At 41.9% G+C, this 14,893-nt stretch overlaps 1 protein-coding gene across 4 annotated transcripts in view; it reads left to right on the top strand.

Annotated features, from left to right (window-relative positions):
* The first annotated feature begins 6,448 nt into the window (after nt 1–6,448).
* ZFP14 (ZFP14 zinc finger protein) overlaps nt 6,449–14,893 on the top strand; it is a 54,913-nt gene continuing 46,468 nt past the window's right edge. For 2 of the 4 annotated variants that reach the window (XM_081119574.1, XM_081119575.1), the window contains exons 1-4: nt 6,449–6,532; nt 8,621–8,706; nt 10,031–10,157; nt 11,698–11,790. In XM_081119574.1, coding sequence (XP_080975700.1) covers nt 8,698–8,706; nt 10,031–10,157; nt 11,698–11,790 — 229 coding nt within the window. In that variant the 5' untranslated portion in view covers nt 6,449–6,532; nt 8,621–8,697. Of the gene's footprint in view, nt 6,533–8,620; nt 8,707–10,030; nt 10,158–11,697; nt 11,791–14,893 lie in introns of those variants that run through there. The other 2 variants (XM_081119576.1, XM_081119577.1) reach the window with 2 other exon arrangements.

Genomic DNA, 14,893 nt, shown 5'->3' on the forward strand with positions numbered 1-14,893 from the left:
TGGTTGAGTGTTGACACATGCATCATCCATTGGATTCCTGGTCAGGGCACATGGCTGGGTTGCAGTCTCAATCCTGAGCAGCGAGTGTGCAGGAGGCAGCTGATCACTGCTGATGTTTCTCTCTCATCAATGTTTCTATCGCTCCCTCTCCCCGTCTCTCTCAAAAATCAATTAAAAAAACATTTTGAAAAACTACAATCTGACAATCTTTGTCTTTTGATTGTATTATTTAGCCTACATTTGCATCTAGTATTTTTGACATTGTTGAATTTATTGCTGACATTTTACTTTTTGTTTTCTATATGTCTTATTTCCTTTTTGTTCCTCTTCTTTCTTTTGCATTAAATGAATATTTTCTAACATAACATTTAAATTCTTTTAGTGATTTTTTTACCATACTTTAAAATTATTTTCTTAGTGGTTGTTCTGAGGCTTACCATATATATCTTACATTATCAGAATCTACTTCATATTTAATCCAATGCGAGATAATCACTGTACTCCTATGCAGCTCTATTTCTTCTTCCTCCTTTTTGCTATATTGCTATACATATTATACCCATATATGCTACAAGTCCAACAATATATTATTTTAACTATTGCTTTATATAATGCTATATTTATTTGGGAAACTGAGATAAGAAAGGAGAACAAGTATATAAAGGATATACAGTCATGTGCCACTTAATTACAGGGATGTGTTTAACACTTTTATTGACTGTTTATGTTTCAATTTTATTCCTGTGGATGTGAGTTATCACCATGTGTCTTGTGTCATTTCCTTAGCCCAATACAGCTTTGTTTCCATTCACCTTCTTTGTGGTACTACTGGCAAACATTTTTATATGTTATAGGCCTCCAAATATGATTATATACATATTATTTTATTCAACAATTGCTTTTTAAATCAGCAAAGAAGGTACTGGGAAAGAAATATGCATTTATATACTTTTATAATTATTATTTTTACTGGTGCTCTTTGATTTTTTCCATGTGGATTTGAATTACTGTATGGGATCACACCTGAAAAACTTCCAGTAGTATACTTGTAAGGTTTATCTGCTAACAAATCTATCACTTTTATCTGGACATATTTTTATTTCATTTTTATATTTGAAAAATTGTTTGGGGGATATAGGATCCTTTCTTGACTTTTTTTCTTTCAGCACTTTGCATATGTAATCTCACTGCCTTCTGGCCTCCATTTTTTATTTTATTTTTCCTATTTAAAAGTAAGCTATCGAGATTTAAGATGACGGTGGACTGAGTGGATGCTACACTGACACTCTCCCAGGACCAAACTGGAATTACAACTAAAATACAGAAAAACCACCCTGAATAATCAACTGTAACAAAAGATGAGCTGGAGAGCACCCTCAAAACCAAGGAGGAAAAGTGGAGACTGCACAGAGACTGGTAGGAAGTGCTGAAATGCAGGAGGGCTGGCTGGGCTTCCACAGGCAGCAACTGAAGGTCCAGAGGGATATTTCAGCTGTTGGGGGTTTCCACTGAGAACTCTGGGGTCTAAACCCCAAGCTGAGCTCCCCAGCCCAGAGTACCAGAACTGAGAAAGGTGTCCACATAACATCTGGCTGTGGAAAGCAGCAGGGTTTCTGTCTGCCAGGGAGAGAGAGCTGGAAATGCAGGCACCCTCTTAAAGGGCCAACATGCAAAGTTTCGTGTGTAGCCACTTACCTTGGGCTCTGGCAGAGGGAAGGTAGAGTGAACTAGAGCAGTGTGAGGAGAATGCACCGGGGCTGGCTTGGGGAATAGATCTCAGAGGACACCCATCTGGACCCGGTGCTGAGTCATTCCCCCATATGGCAGAGGATAGCTTTCTCAGGCAGACATTTACCATCCAGGTAGTTTTTGCCTGGGCGGAGCGCAGGGGGAAGCAATTGCCCCACCCTGCTGGAAAACCTCTGACCCCACCCTGTGGAGTTTCTACAGTATGAGGCTCCTTAAGAGACTGACAACAATCAGGCCCTCCACCCTGTGGAGTCCCTACAACATGAGGCTCATTAAGAGATTGAATAACAGCCTCTGGGTGCTTTGAGTCTTTGCCTGATTTGCTTCTGGACCCAGGGCTTGGAAAAGCAGACCTTGGTGCACGTCTTGGTCCTGTTCAAACACACCCAGCCCCAGCAGAGGAAACCAGAAGCTGTGGACTGTGGAAAACTTCAAACAGGGTACTCAAGGCCAGTCACAAACAGCATCTGACATTGGCCTGCACCAGAGACCATCCAAAAGACTGGGATTCCTAGCAGATCTATTTAATACATAGAAACAGATCCAAACAGGCAGCCCAAATGAGGAGACAAAAAAACAAGCCCCAAATGAGAAAACAAAAGAATTCTCCAGAAGAAGAGCTAAGTGAAATGGAGATAAGCAACCTATCAGATACAGAGTTCAGAATACTGATCATAAGGATGCTCAAAAGCATGAAAAAAGATATAGAAACTATGAAGGAAATTAAGAATGACATAGTAGAAATAAAAAATACATTGGAAGGAATGAACAGCAGATTAGGGGAAGCTGAGGATCAGATCAGCAAATTAGAAGGCAGGGCAGAAAAAAAATCAGAGAACCAAAAAAAAAAAAAAAGACAGGAAGACAGTTTAAGGGAGCTGTGGGATAACATGAAATGTAATAATATTCACATCATAGGAGTGCCAGAAGATGTTGAAATTAAGCAAGGGACAGAGAACCTGTTTGAAGAAATAATGGCAGAAAACTTCCCTAACCTGCTCAAGGAAAAAGTCACACAATTTCAGGAGGCACAGAGAGTCCCAGGCAAGAACCCAAAAAGGCCTGCAACAAGACACATAATTAAAATGCCAAAAATTCAAGACAAAGAGAGAATCTTAAAGGCAGCAACAGAAAAGCAATCTGTTACCTACAAAGGAGCTCCCATAAGGCTGTCAGTTGATTTCTTATCAGAAACTCTACAAGCCAGAAGGGAATGGCATGAAGTATTCAAGGTAATGAAAAGCAAGAATCTGAAACCAAGACTATCCAGAAAGGCTATCATTCAAAATAGACGGTGAAATAAAGAGCTTTCCAGACAAGAAAAAAGGCTACAGGAGTTTATTACCACCAAACCAGCATTGCAAGAAATGTTAAAGAGACTGCTGCAATAAGAAGTTGAAATAGAATGAGAAACATAGGCATAAAGAAATGAAATGGCAATATATAAGTACCCATCAATAATAACCTTTAATATAAATGGATTAAATGGTCCAATCAAAGGGCATAGGGTAGCTGAATGGATAAGAAAACAAGTCCCAAATATATGCTGTCTACAAGAGACCCACCTCAGAACAAAAGACTCACACAGGCTGGAAAAGAAAAACCAAAAAACTTCTTGAGGATTTTAAAGGATAGATCAACAGCAATACAGTCATATTAGGGGACTTTAACACCCCACTGACTTTACTGGATAGGTCTTCCAGATAAAAAAAAACACGGAAACAGTGACTCTAAATAACACACTAGATCAGATGGATTTAATTGACATTTACAGAACATTCCACTCCAAAGCTGCAGAATAGGCATTCTCCTCAATTGCACATGGGACATTCTCAAAGACAGACCACATGTTAGGACACAAAACAAGTCTCTACAAAGTTCAAGAAGACTGAAATCATATCAAGCATCATCTTGGACATTTACACCATGGACTATTATGCAGCTATATAAAAGAAGGATCCCTATCCTTTGAGACAGCATGGTGGGACCTAGAGAGTATTATGCTAAGCTAAACTAAGCCAGTCAGAGAAACACAAGTCTCACCTGATCTTCTTACTCATATGTGGAATTTAATGAACAAAATAAACTGATGAACAAAATAGATCCAGAGACATAGAAGCATGGAACAGACTGGCAAGTGTCAGAGGGAAGGCGGGGGTGGGTGGGAAGAAATTAACCTAAGAACTTATATGCATATCTGCATAACCCACGGACACATACAATAGTGGGGTGAAGGCCTGGGGGGAGGAATACAGGGTGGAGGGGATTAATGGGCAAAAAATGACATTTGTAATATTTTCAACAATAAAGATAAAATAAAAGTAAGCTGTCGATCTTATTGATGTTCTCTTATACTTTACAGGTTGTTTCCTGGTGCATGCAATGATACACAACCAACTGAGCCACACTGGCGAGGCTGAAAGTCTTTTTAAAAGAAAGGGTTATTAGGCTATTGCTAGCAAAAAAAAATATTGGTTTAGGACATGGAGTGTAAACCACAGCAGCATGGGTAGGTAGAAAAGACAAATATGTGCATTGTCCCAGAGTTTTGCAAGTGTTTTTGTACATCAAATAGGGGGGAGAAATATGTAAGCCATTCTGAAAATTTTACATTAGCTATAGACAGAGAGGATGGGAGAAGGCTAAGAAGGGCTAGTTCTAGGTTAGGTCCAGCATAGTCCACAAAATTCATGGGTAAAGAAGAAGTGGGGTTCTGGGGTTCCAAAGAACATGGCTATTCTCTCTTTTTAGATAATCAGAAATACCCACCTGGAAGTTAATTTTAAAATTCCAACATACGCCCGGCCAGATGTGGCCCAGCGGTTGAGCATCGACCTGGGATCCAGGAGATCGGGGTTCGATTCCCGGTCAGGGCACATGCCCTGGTTGCGGGCTTGATCAATGACTCTCTCATCACTGATGTTTCTGTCTCTCTCTCTCCCTCTCCTTTCCTCTCTCTGAAATCAATAAAGATATATTTTTTTAAAAAAAATTCCAACATACACTAAGGAGTGTGAGCAATCTTTTGTCAGAGCTGGCCCACAGCTATTGACAGGCTAACTGTTCTCTTTCACTCTCCAGCCACTGTAATTTTAATTTAGAACATCTCAGAATATTTTTCTTGCCACTGCAATTAGGTTAAGTATTAAACCTTGATTTGGTGGTGTGGGTTTAGCACAAGTGACTTCACTGGAGGTCTATTGTTTCTTTTTTGAAAATGTTTTTATTGACTTTAGAGAGAGGAAGGGAGAGGGAGAGAGAAACATCGATCGGCTGCCTCCTGCATGCCGCCTACTGGGGCTCTATCCCCAAACCAGGCATGTGCCCTGACAAGGAATCAAAACCATAGACTTTTGATGCATGAGACGATGCTCAACCAACTGAGGTACATTGGCCAAGGCCCTGTTGTTTCTTTTTGTTAATCCTCACCCTAGGCTCCATTTTACCAACCCTGGTTTAGAAGAACTACAATCTAAATTGTTATTTACTAGCATTATTGTTAGTAATAATATTGGCATTGCAATTTTAAACTAATTTATGGCGACTCTAGGCTAAAGCAAATAAATGTTAATATTACTAAGAACCAGGATTTCTAAAGAAAAAATTCTTAAAGAGGCAGAAATATAAAAGAAAAGGTAAGAATAAAACCCAGTAATGTTAGCATGAACTCATGCTTTTAGTCTTAAACAAGTTTCTTGCCCTCCTTTAACAAAGGAAAAAGAGTGCTTGATCTAGGACCCAAGATATTTGATTCCCTTAATCCTGCGATGTCTGCTCTAGCCATACTGCTAGTACTTATTTATAGATTTTTTCCCTCTCTCTTAGACTACCAGAGAGTCTAAATCTTCCCAACAAAATCCCCTTAATACTAAGAGCAAAAGCCCACTCATGGGAATCTGGGGCAGAAGAAAATCAACTATCCACAGCAGGCATTCCCTTTGAAAACATTATTAAAGTTATGCTTATTCACATTCTTCTCCACGATAAACCTGTGATTAGATGTAAAATCAGTTTTTTCACCAAATCCTTCGGTCAAGTTTATGCGTCTAGATGCAACATTCTTTTCTCTTTGTGCAGAGGGAGGCTCTGGGTCACACCAATCATCCAGAGAGCCGCCCCGTTACAGTCCCGCGAGAACCCACCAGGAGCGCGCGCACTGCGCTCGCCGCACAATCAGGTGGGCTGTTTCTCACACACACTAAGGGGTTCACATCCATGGTCTGCAGAGGAAAACAATCTATCAAAACCGCCCATCAGAGTTCAGCGTCAATTACACGTTCACAGAAACACAATCTCACTCCGTCAATCCCATTATCTCAGAGCCTTCCCCGCCAACATTCTGTTCTACATAGCCGGACACACAATTTCAGTCATAAAATCTCCTTCACAACTACATTCCGGTCCCCGCAGTCGCAGCCTCTCAAACACAAACCAGCTACATTTGTGAAAAAAATCGCACCCAGCACTGCCGCAAAGACAGACACACAGCGCCCTCCCTGGTCATTTACAGAACTCCCCAGCTGGTCCCACGGAGAGTCAGTCTCTGCTCGAACCCCTTAGGAGACCAGGCCGGGAACCGTCCTGGCTGCGGCGCGACAGGATCTCTGGCTCACTTAACCAGCGGGCGGGACTGATGCCCCACCCCTGAGGCTGGCCACGCCTGCGCACTTCGTGCGTGCACTCGAAGCTCCCAGCAGCCCCTGCGTGCGGCCCGTTAGGTCCCGGGAGCTGTCGCGCTCGCGCTCCTACCGGGCATCACTGTGAAACCGGTTCGGAGTCCCAGGTGAGCAGTGCGGCCCCGGAGCGTTAGTTCCGGCCCGAGGATTGGGAAAGGGAAGGCGCTGCGTCACCGCGGAGCGTGGGGAACTCCGCGCGTCAGGCCAGACTGTGCGTGAGAACCGCGGTGGTGTAACCCTGCGGAGGCGAGGGGGCGGGGCCAGGTGTGGCACCTGGACTGCGTGCGGTTGTGAGGCTGTGACTGGTGGGTGCCGGCGTGTGTGTGACAGAATTGGGTGAAGCTTTTTGTGTGGCGGAAGGTGGTCGTGGCCTCTATGACTGCGACCCTCAACAGAGCTGAGCCTCTGCCCTCTAGCCGCACGGTCCCAGCCGCAGAGAACTTGCCCCCCAGTCAGATACCTGAGCGCCGGTAAAGAGATTTCCAGCAAAAAGACCCGGATCTTGGGATAAGGCTGACCCTGGGCGTCGTCCCACCTCACTTCGGCCCCAGCGCGCGCGTGCGCGCGGACACACACGTGCTCACACACTTAGAGCTCTGAGGGGTCCAACTGCAGGTTTCAGAACCACGGAGTTCCCTCCGGGAAACTGCTGTGAAGTTCCCAGTCCCGCGCGTCCGCCAACTGCCTTTCTCCAAGGGTCGACGGCACCAGCCTCTCTTCCTCAACTCTGAATTTGTGTGGATGGCGGTTGGTGCGGACAGGTGTGGTTGTGATGTGCCCTGATTTAGCCAGACTGGACTGGGCTCCAAGAAAAGGCTGTTTTAAGATTACCTACTTCCCCGGCCCTATCAAATTCTAAGCAAAGGGCTCCGAGGAGGAGGAATGAATTTCTGTTGCTCATGTAAAAGTCAAGGTCAAAGCTAGAGGGTATTTCCTTGTGTTCCGTGAAATGTAATTTTATTCTTTAGGACGTGGCAATATTTGCTTCTCCTAAAATAACCTGTCCATTGAATTGATACCTAAGCCCCCTCCCTAGTGCCTATATGCACATGGTCATTTGGCAAATAATTCCCATTACTTTCTTCTTATAACTCTTTGTGAAGCTCTTAGAACAGTGCCTGATACTTCATAAGTACTTAGCAAACATTAGCTATTTGTCGTTATGTGATGATTTTGGGCAGTTCCCCATCCACTCCAATAGATCAGGAAAAAAATATCAAGCTAGTTGTATTGGGTATTTCCTAGTGTAAAAAAATGAGATGCTCAAATGGTCTAGAACAGGAATTCTTTTCTTTTTTTAAATATATCTATTGATTTAAGAGAGAGACAGGAACATCAATGAGGAGAGAGTCATTGATCGTCTGCCTCCTGCACACCCCGCTACTGGGGATCAAGCCTGCAACCCGGTACGTATCCTGACCGGGAATCAAGCCATGACCTCCTGGTTCATAGCTCTATGCTTAACCACTGAGAACTACTTTTTACTGTCATGCATGCTCATATTTCTCCCATTGGAACTAGAGATTCTGGGTTTCTGAGGCAAGAGCTATGGTTGAATGAGAGCTGACTTTGTGTTTAGAAAAATAAGGGTTCCAAATGAAGCTTTGCTACTTACTAACTGAATTTCTGCAAGTGATTTTACTTCTTTTAGTGTGAATGTTCTGATCTGCCGCATAGATAGGATAATTATATTGCATAGTAATCATGAAGATAGCTAATGTATATAGAAAACTAATCACATGAAAGTTCTTGATAAATAGATCTGCTATTATCTACCTGTGGGAGTATGAATCCATAACTCCTTTACCTACATTTGTAAGAAAGAGAATGGCAAATGAAGTCATGCAGGAAAGTAATGTGGATGATTCTGATTGAAAATAGTGAGGAATCCAGAAGATCCTGGAAGTTAGTGTTCAGCAGCTTGATAGTGGTAATGGCTGCCAGGGTTGGTCCTTATGAATTTCTCTTTGTATCTAATGAATCCAAGCAGGCCTGCAAGGCTTTGAAAGAGATTCTCCTTTGGAGGCTGTGGCCCTTTATCAGCCGTGGAATTTACGACTAGGGATTAGATTTGTCTGTGTGTGTGTGGTGGTGGTGGTGGTGGTGGGTGGGGAGGGGAAAGGACACAGTAATTTGAGTAATTTAGGGGGTTCTGAGGCTCATCTGATCTCATGGCTTCCTTTTCCTCTTCCTAGCTCTGGCTTCTGTGAACTCTGCCTCTCCAGGCAAGTTAACCCCAAGGAGTACTGACCAGTTCTTGAATTTCTAAACTATGGCCCATGTAAGTTACTTTTTCTTTCTCTTTCTGGAAATACTATCATATTAAGGTCCTATGAACATTTATTTATCCAGAAACTTCCTACCTATCTAAGAACCTTCTCCCAGTTCTCTAGATCCAGTGAGGGATGAGGCTAGATGGTACAATGCCTATCCTATGAGTCCTCTTTTTTCCAGTTATTGTTCATGTATGCGTTGAACAAGTCATTCAGTATCACCTATATGTGCTCAGTCTCCCGCTAAGAGATGCAGTAGAGCAGAAATGAAATCCCTTGAGGGAGATGTTTGACCATCTCTAGTGAGCTGATGAGGGATAGGCACATTTGACTACTCTTGGGAAAACTGAACTTTTCCATACTTGACTTTCCAAGTACATAAGATTTGCTGTTGGTTGCCCTTAGCCTCAGTATATCATGAGATCTTGTATTTTGTGAGGCTTTTAGGACTGGGTAGGAATGTGGTTGGGTCTTGTATCCAGAGATCATGAACCTTCTTTGGGAATCCCTAAGAGTTGTACACCAGGAACAGGATTCCATTTGTAGGCGAACAGGATGTGCTTGTCTAGAACGATATCTTTGGGATTCTGCATCACCAGTATCCAGAATCTACATCAGAATCCTCTAACTCAGGAACAAAGAATGCATACAGTGAGGGATGGAAAGTGATAGCAGGTAGGAAGATCATGTAAATATATAAGTAGTTGTAGACTCTCCGAATTGAGGAGGACTTTGGCTGTTTTGTGTAGACAAAAAATATGTAAGTAGGAAAGAATGATTATCTCATGTCCATCGCATAGACTATTACACAGCCAATTTTATTTTAAGTTTATTAAAGAACCTATCAATAGCAAAGTGCTTATGATATGATCGGATTCAACAATGAACTGGGAAGGAATTCTTTAATTGTGTTTAGATCCTTTTCTAACAGATAATGTAGAGAAACTTTTTTTTTTTAAGTCTTAAGGAGAAAAGGTAGGAGGACTCACATTTTTTTTGAGAATTCATTAATGGGACATATAGCAGGCAGAAGGCTTATATACATTTAATTGGGAAACTGTTTTGCTTTCTTTCCCAGACATGTTTGAATAATTAAGGTATTCCAGAGTATATAAGAAGTTCTATCTGTAGCCACAGGATCCTTCAAGAACACAGGCATGCTACTTCAGGCACAATCATTTTCTAACTCATTATGTTACAGGCTTCCAGCTCAAGCCTATTTGCTTGCTTGGTCCATTTCGTGCAATATCTCTTCCATCTTAAAACAAATTTTCTTTAATTTTAATTGTATTCTATGGTTTGCCATTTGTATTATATGGTTTGTCATTTCAGGGATCGGTGATATTCAGTGATGTGTCCATAGACTTCTCTCAGGAGGAGTGGGAATACCTGGACGTGCAGCAGAGGGACTTGTACAGAGATGTGATGTTGGAAAACTACAGCAACTTAGTCTCACTGGGTAAGTTCATCTGCCTCTAGTAATACAGGCACTGTTCTCTGTAATGGCAGCTTTCTATTTTGGAAATGTTAGCAATATCTTTCAAGAAATTTTCTCAATTTCTGCCCCCTGTTCTCAAGTGGAATGGTTTGACCTTTTACTTGTTTGGAAGTGAGCACCTTCATTAAGTAGATTCATCTTTCCCATCCTTGGGTCTTGTACCTTGAATGTCCCTGCTCTGAGCTGCTCTCCCTTCCCCCACAGAACTGCACTCTGTGAGGTTATCCAGGACCTGTCTCGGTCGATTTAAACAGGCTTTGAGACTTTGAGGGTTGTGCCCGTACCTTGTAGGAGGGTGTTGGGGGGCTCTTCTTCTCCTTTCCAGGGCTGCTCTGGCTGAACTCAGTGGGGGGTTCAGTTCTGGTTGCCCCTAATACAGCCAAAGGCCCAGCACATGCCTGCCTCTCTCCTGGACAGAAGCCCACCCCAGAGGCCCAGTCTCAATGCCTCAGCTCTGCCTGACTCCCTGGCTCCACCTTGCCACCCCACCAAGTAGGAGGGAATAAAATAGAAATTTAAAAAAGCAGCCTTTCTTGGCATTCCAGTCTTCACTGCTGGCCCCCACTGGGTTGGGTCTCCTCCCAGACTCCAACCAGATCAAATGTTCGAGTCCTCCACATGGTTACACTGAGCATTACAGGTTGCAGACTTCCAGCCCAGTGTTGCTCCCCCTTGTTGGGTCACAGCAGGATGGGGCAGACCAAGCAGTTCTGTAGGTGGGGGGAGGGGCATGCCTATGGGCTCAAGCTGGGCAACACAGATCCTCTTTCCCAAACCATACTGTTCAGCCTCCATCTGGCTCTCTGTCCAAGTTCTCCCAGTTAATAGAGGGCCCCTCATAGTCACTGCTGGGTGTACTAATCGGACCCCTTCGCCAGCCTTGGGCTTTGCTGCGTGGCCCCTCCGCAGATACAGATCAGAGCAAACTTCCCAGGCCGGTGGTGTAATAAATCGCTCTTTCCCTGGAATAATGTGGGCTGAGTCTCCCAGTTGGACTGAGTCCCAACTGATTTCCACCTCCTGATGCTACTTGGGCTCCCCTTCCCTTCTTTGTTGCTCTGGATTTGGGATCCCTGGGTGAGGCTGAGACCCCAGGCTCCCAGGGAGAGGGGGCTCTGCTATCACAAAATCCCTCCAGCTTTCCAGCCATGCAAGTTGGCTTACCCTCTCTGTGTCTCCTCCTGTCCTTCCTCTGCACTCCCTGCTCTCAGTATTTCAGATCAGCTACACCAACTGGTTTATCAAGCCAATTGCTCTGCAATTTAGCTGCAAGTCCAGTCCGGTGTTGCAGGTGAGCAAACGGAGCCTCTGGCTACTCTGCAGCCATCTTGGAATCCCCCCAATATGAGTGTTTTTAAACCATCTTGTCCCTCTTTGTTCTAAAACCTTTATCAATTGCCATTTGACTTGTAGTCAAATTTAACCAAGGCTAAATCAAAGTAATTTTGAATTTATTTTTTGTTTTAGTATCACTTTACACATTTTTTTTTTTTCTAATCAGGATGCTTCATTTCTAAGCCAGATGTGATTTCCTTATTGGAGCAAGGAAAAGAGCCCTGGAAAGTTTTCAGGAAAGAAAGAACACTATATCCAGGTAAGTAAGAACCAATTGGGCAGGAGAAGCCATCACTAGAAGAAACAGCTCAACCACTTAGGGAAGAGGCCCACCCTTCTGATGTAAAGGTCCATGGCCTGAAGAGAGAAGGTCTGAGACCTGAGGAGCAAATTAAGGTCTTAGCTGGGGATACTAGTAGAAACACTTCTTTATCTCATTTACTACTCTTCTTTTTCTTTCTTTTTTTTGGTTGTCTCCAATTTTTCTCCCCTTTGGAAAGAGGGTGAGGGATAGAGAGGTGCTCCCTTTGTTTTCTGTTGACAACCATTCTATCTATATTTTGATTCAGTTGCTTTCTTCTTTTGCATTTATAGATAGATAGTTAAGTGATAGATAACCTCTGTGCTGGGCATCCTGCTAGACACTGTTGATATAGTGGTAAACAAAACCAGTAGAGTCCCTGTCACCTTGGAATTTACCTTGTAATAAGAGAAACATAGTAACTGTCAAGAAATAGAAAATATGCCAGGTAATAAGAGAGTGCTGTGAAGATAAGTAAGCAGAGTAAGGGGAAAGAGAATGGTTTGGAATGGGAAGGCCATTTTAGTTATGGTGGGAGAAATCTTTTTTTTTCTTAACTTTTCTCATAAATTTTTAAATAGAAGATAAAAGACTACACAGAAGCATATGCTTTGCATTGCATTACTATATGTTTATCAGCAACTAAAGTTTCAAATTTACTCTCATATAAAATAATATAAACGGAGCCACTTCAAAATGGTGTCAGAGCTGCCAGCCCAGAGGAACTGCCTTGGAAGTCTTACTCCGCAAACCTTTGATGTTAAAGCTGGGCACGATAACCTTTGGATTGTGCCTAAAGCAGCATTATATTCCAGACAACTATTTGTAAAGCTAATAAAGAAGCAGACATTATGACTGCTGAAAATAAGGACACTCTTTATATTTAGCATCACTATATTAGTTTATCTGCACCTATAGAAATTCCTTCCTTCTATTGATGTATTGTTCCCTTCCCTTTCTCATAAATATTGCAATAATTAATTACCAGAATTGACACAGAGACATGAACAAATGCATTTGGAAAAATGGCACTGATAGACTTTCTTAATGCAGGGTTGCCACAAAGTGATGCACAATAAAATGAGGCATGCCTGTACTTAATAACCAATCTTACATGAACTCTCATTTTTTTCTGGTGTTCCCTTAAGCCTTTTTTCCCCCCTCAAATTTTGTAATAGTTTTAGAATTTCACTGGGCATTACTTTGGTTATCTTTTATTTTTACTGTAGAAACTTTACTACTTTTAGAAAAAGGAACTACATGTTCTCTTATTTTCTTTCAGATTTGGAGACCAGGTATGAGACTAAGAGGTTATCTTCAGAAAATGACATTAATGAAATAAACTTATTACAGCAGAAGATAATGGAAAGAATTAACACCCATGGCCTTAAGAACCTAATTTTAAAAAGTAATTGGAAATCCAAAAAAAAATTTGAAGGACAAGAGGGATATATTGGTCAAGTGAAAATTACATCTCAAAAAGTATCCTCTTATCAGAAACACATATCTCTTACTCCACATCAGAGAATTCATTTTGTTGAGAAACCCTATGAATGTAAAGAATGTGGAAAGGCCTTTAGAGTACGCCAACAACTTACTTTTCATCACAGAATTCATACTGGTGAAAAACCCTATGAATGTAAGGAATGTGGGATGGCTTTTAGACAGACTGCCCACCTTACTCGACATCAGAGACTTCATTCTGTTGAAAAACTTTATGAATGTAAGGAATGTGGAGAATCTTTCATATGTGGCCCAGACCTTAGAGTACACCAGAAAATTCATACTGGTGAGAAGCCCTATGAGTGTAAGGAATGTGGGAAGGCCTTCAGAGTGCGTGGACAACTTACCCTCCATCAGAGGATTCATACTGGTGAGAAACCCTATGTATGTACAGAATGTGGAAAGGCCTTTAGACAGTATGCACACCTTACTCGACACCAGAAGCTTAATATTGCTGACAAACTCTATGAATGTAAAGAATGTGGGAAGGCCTTTTTGTGTGGCTCTGGCCTTAGAGTACATCATAAACTTCATACTGGTGAGAAACCTTATGAATGTAAGGAATGTGGGAAGGCCTTTAGAGTACGACAGCAGCTAACACTCCACCAGAGAATTCATACTGGTGAGAAACCCTATGAATGTAAAGAATGTGGAAAAACCTTTAGTCGTGGTTATCATCTTATCCTTCATCACAGAATTCATACTGGTGAGAAACCTTATGAATGTAAAGAATGTTGGAAGGCTTTTAGTCGCTACTCACAACTTATTTCACATCAGAGCATTCATATTGGTGTTAAACCCTATGACTGTAAGGAATGCGGGAAGGCCTTTAGACTACTCTCGCAACTTACACAACATCAGAGTATTCATATTGGTGAGAAACCCTATAAGTGTAAGGAATGCGGGAAATCCTTTAGGTTGCGCCAAAAACTTACTTTACATCAGAGCATTCATACTGGTGAAAAACCCTTTGAATGTAAGGAATGTAGGAAGGCCTTTAGACTTAATTCGTCCCTTATTCAACATCTGAGAATTCATTCTGGTGAGAAACCCTATGAGTGCAAGGAATGTAAAAAGGCCTTTAGACAACATTCACACCTTACCCATCATCTGAAAATTCATAATGTAAAACTATAAGAAAGTCTTTTCAGTCCTGTGTTGTATAACACTCTATGAATCTAGTAATTCCTTTTGCTTCATACATGCAACTGACTTGGCATAAGAGGTTATAATTTAATGTATTCTACCATCACTCAAACCTGACAAATTTCACATTCATTCTACAAACTAATATTAGTATAACAAATGTGGAAAAGATACTTATCTCTATCCCATCACTTTCCTGCATGTGTTATATTGAACTAGATGCTTAACTGCTCTGTTACAATTTATTCATTTGTAAAATGGTAATATAATACTGTGGCAGAGTAATATTACTGCAGATTCATTGATATTCCTCCCATCAAGAGGTGGAATGCACATCCTTTACTCTTGAATCTGGACAGACTTTGACCAGTAGAATATAGTAGAATTACTGCTGTGCCGGTTTCTGGACCCA

The sequence above is a fragment of the Miniopterus schreibersii genome (assembly GCF_964146895.1).
Source record: "Miniopterus schreibersii genome assembly, chromosome: 18".
Lineage (NCBI taxonomy): Eukaryota > Metazoa > Chordata > Mammalia > Chiroptera > Miniopteridae > Miniopterus > Miniopterus schreibersii.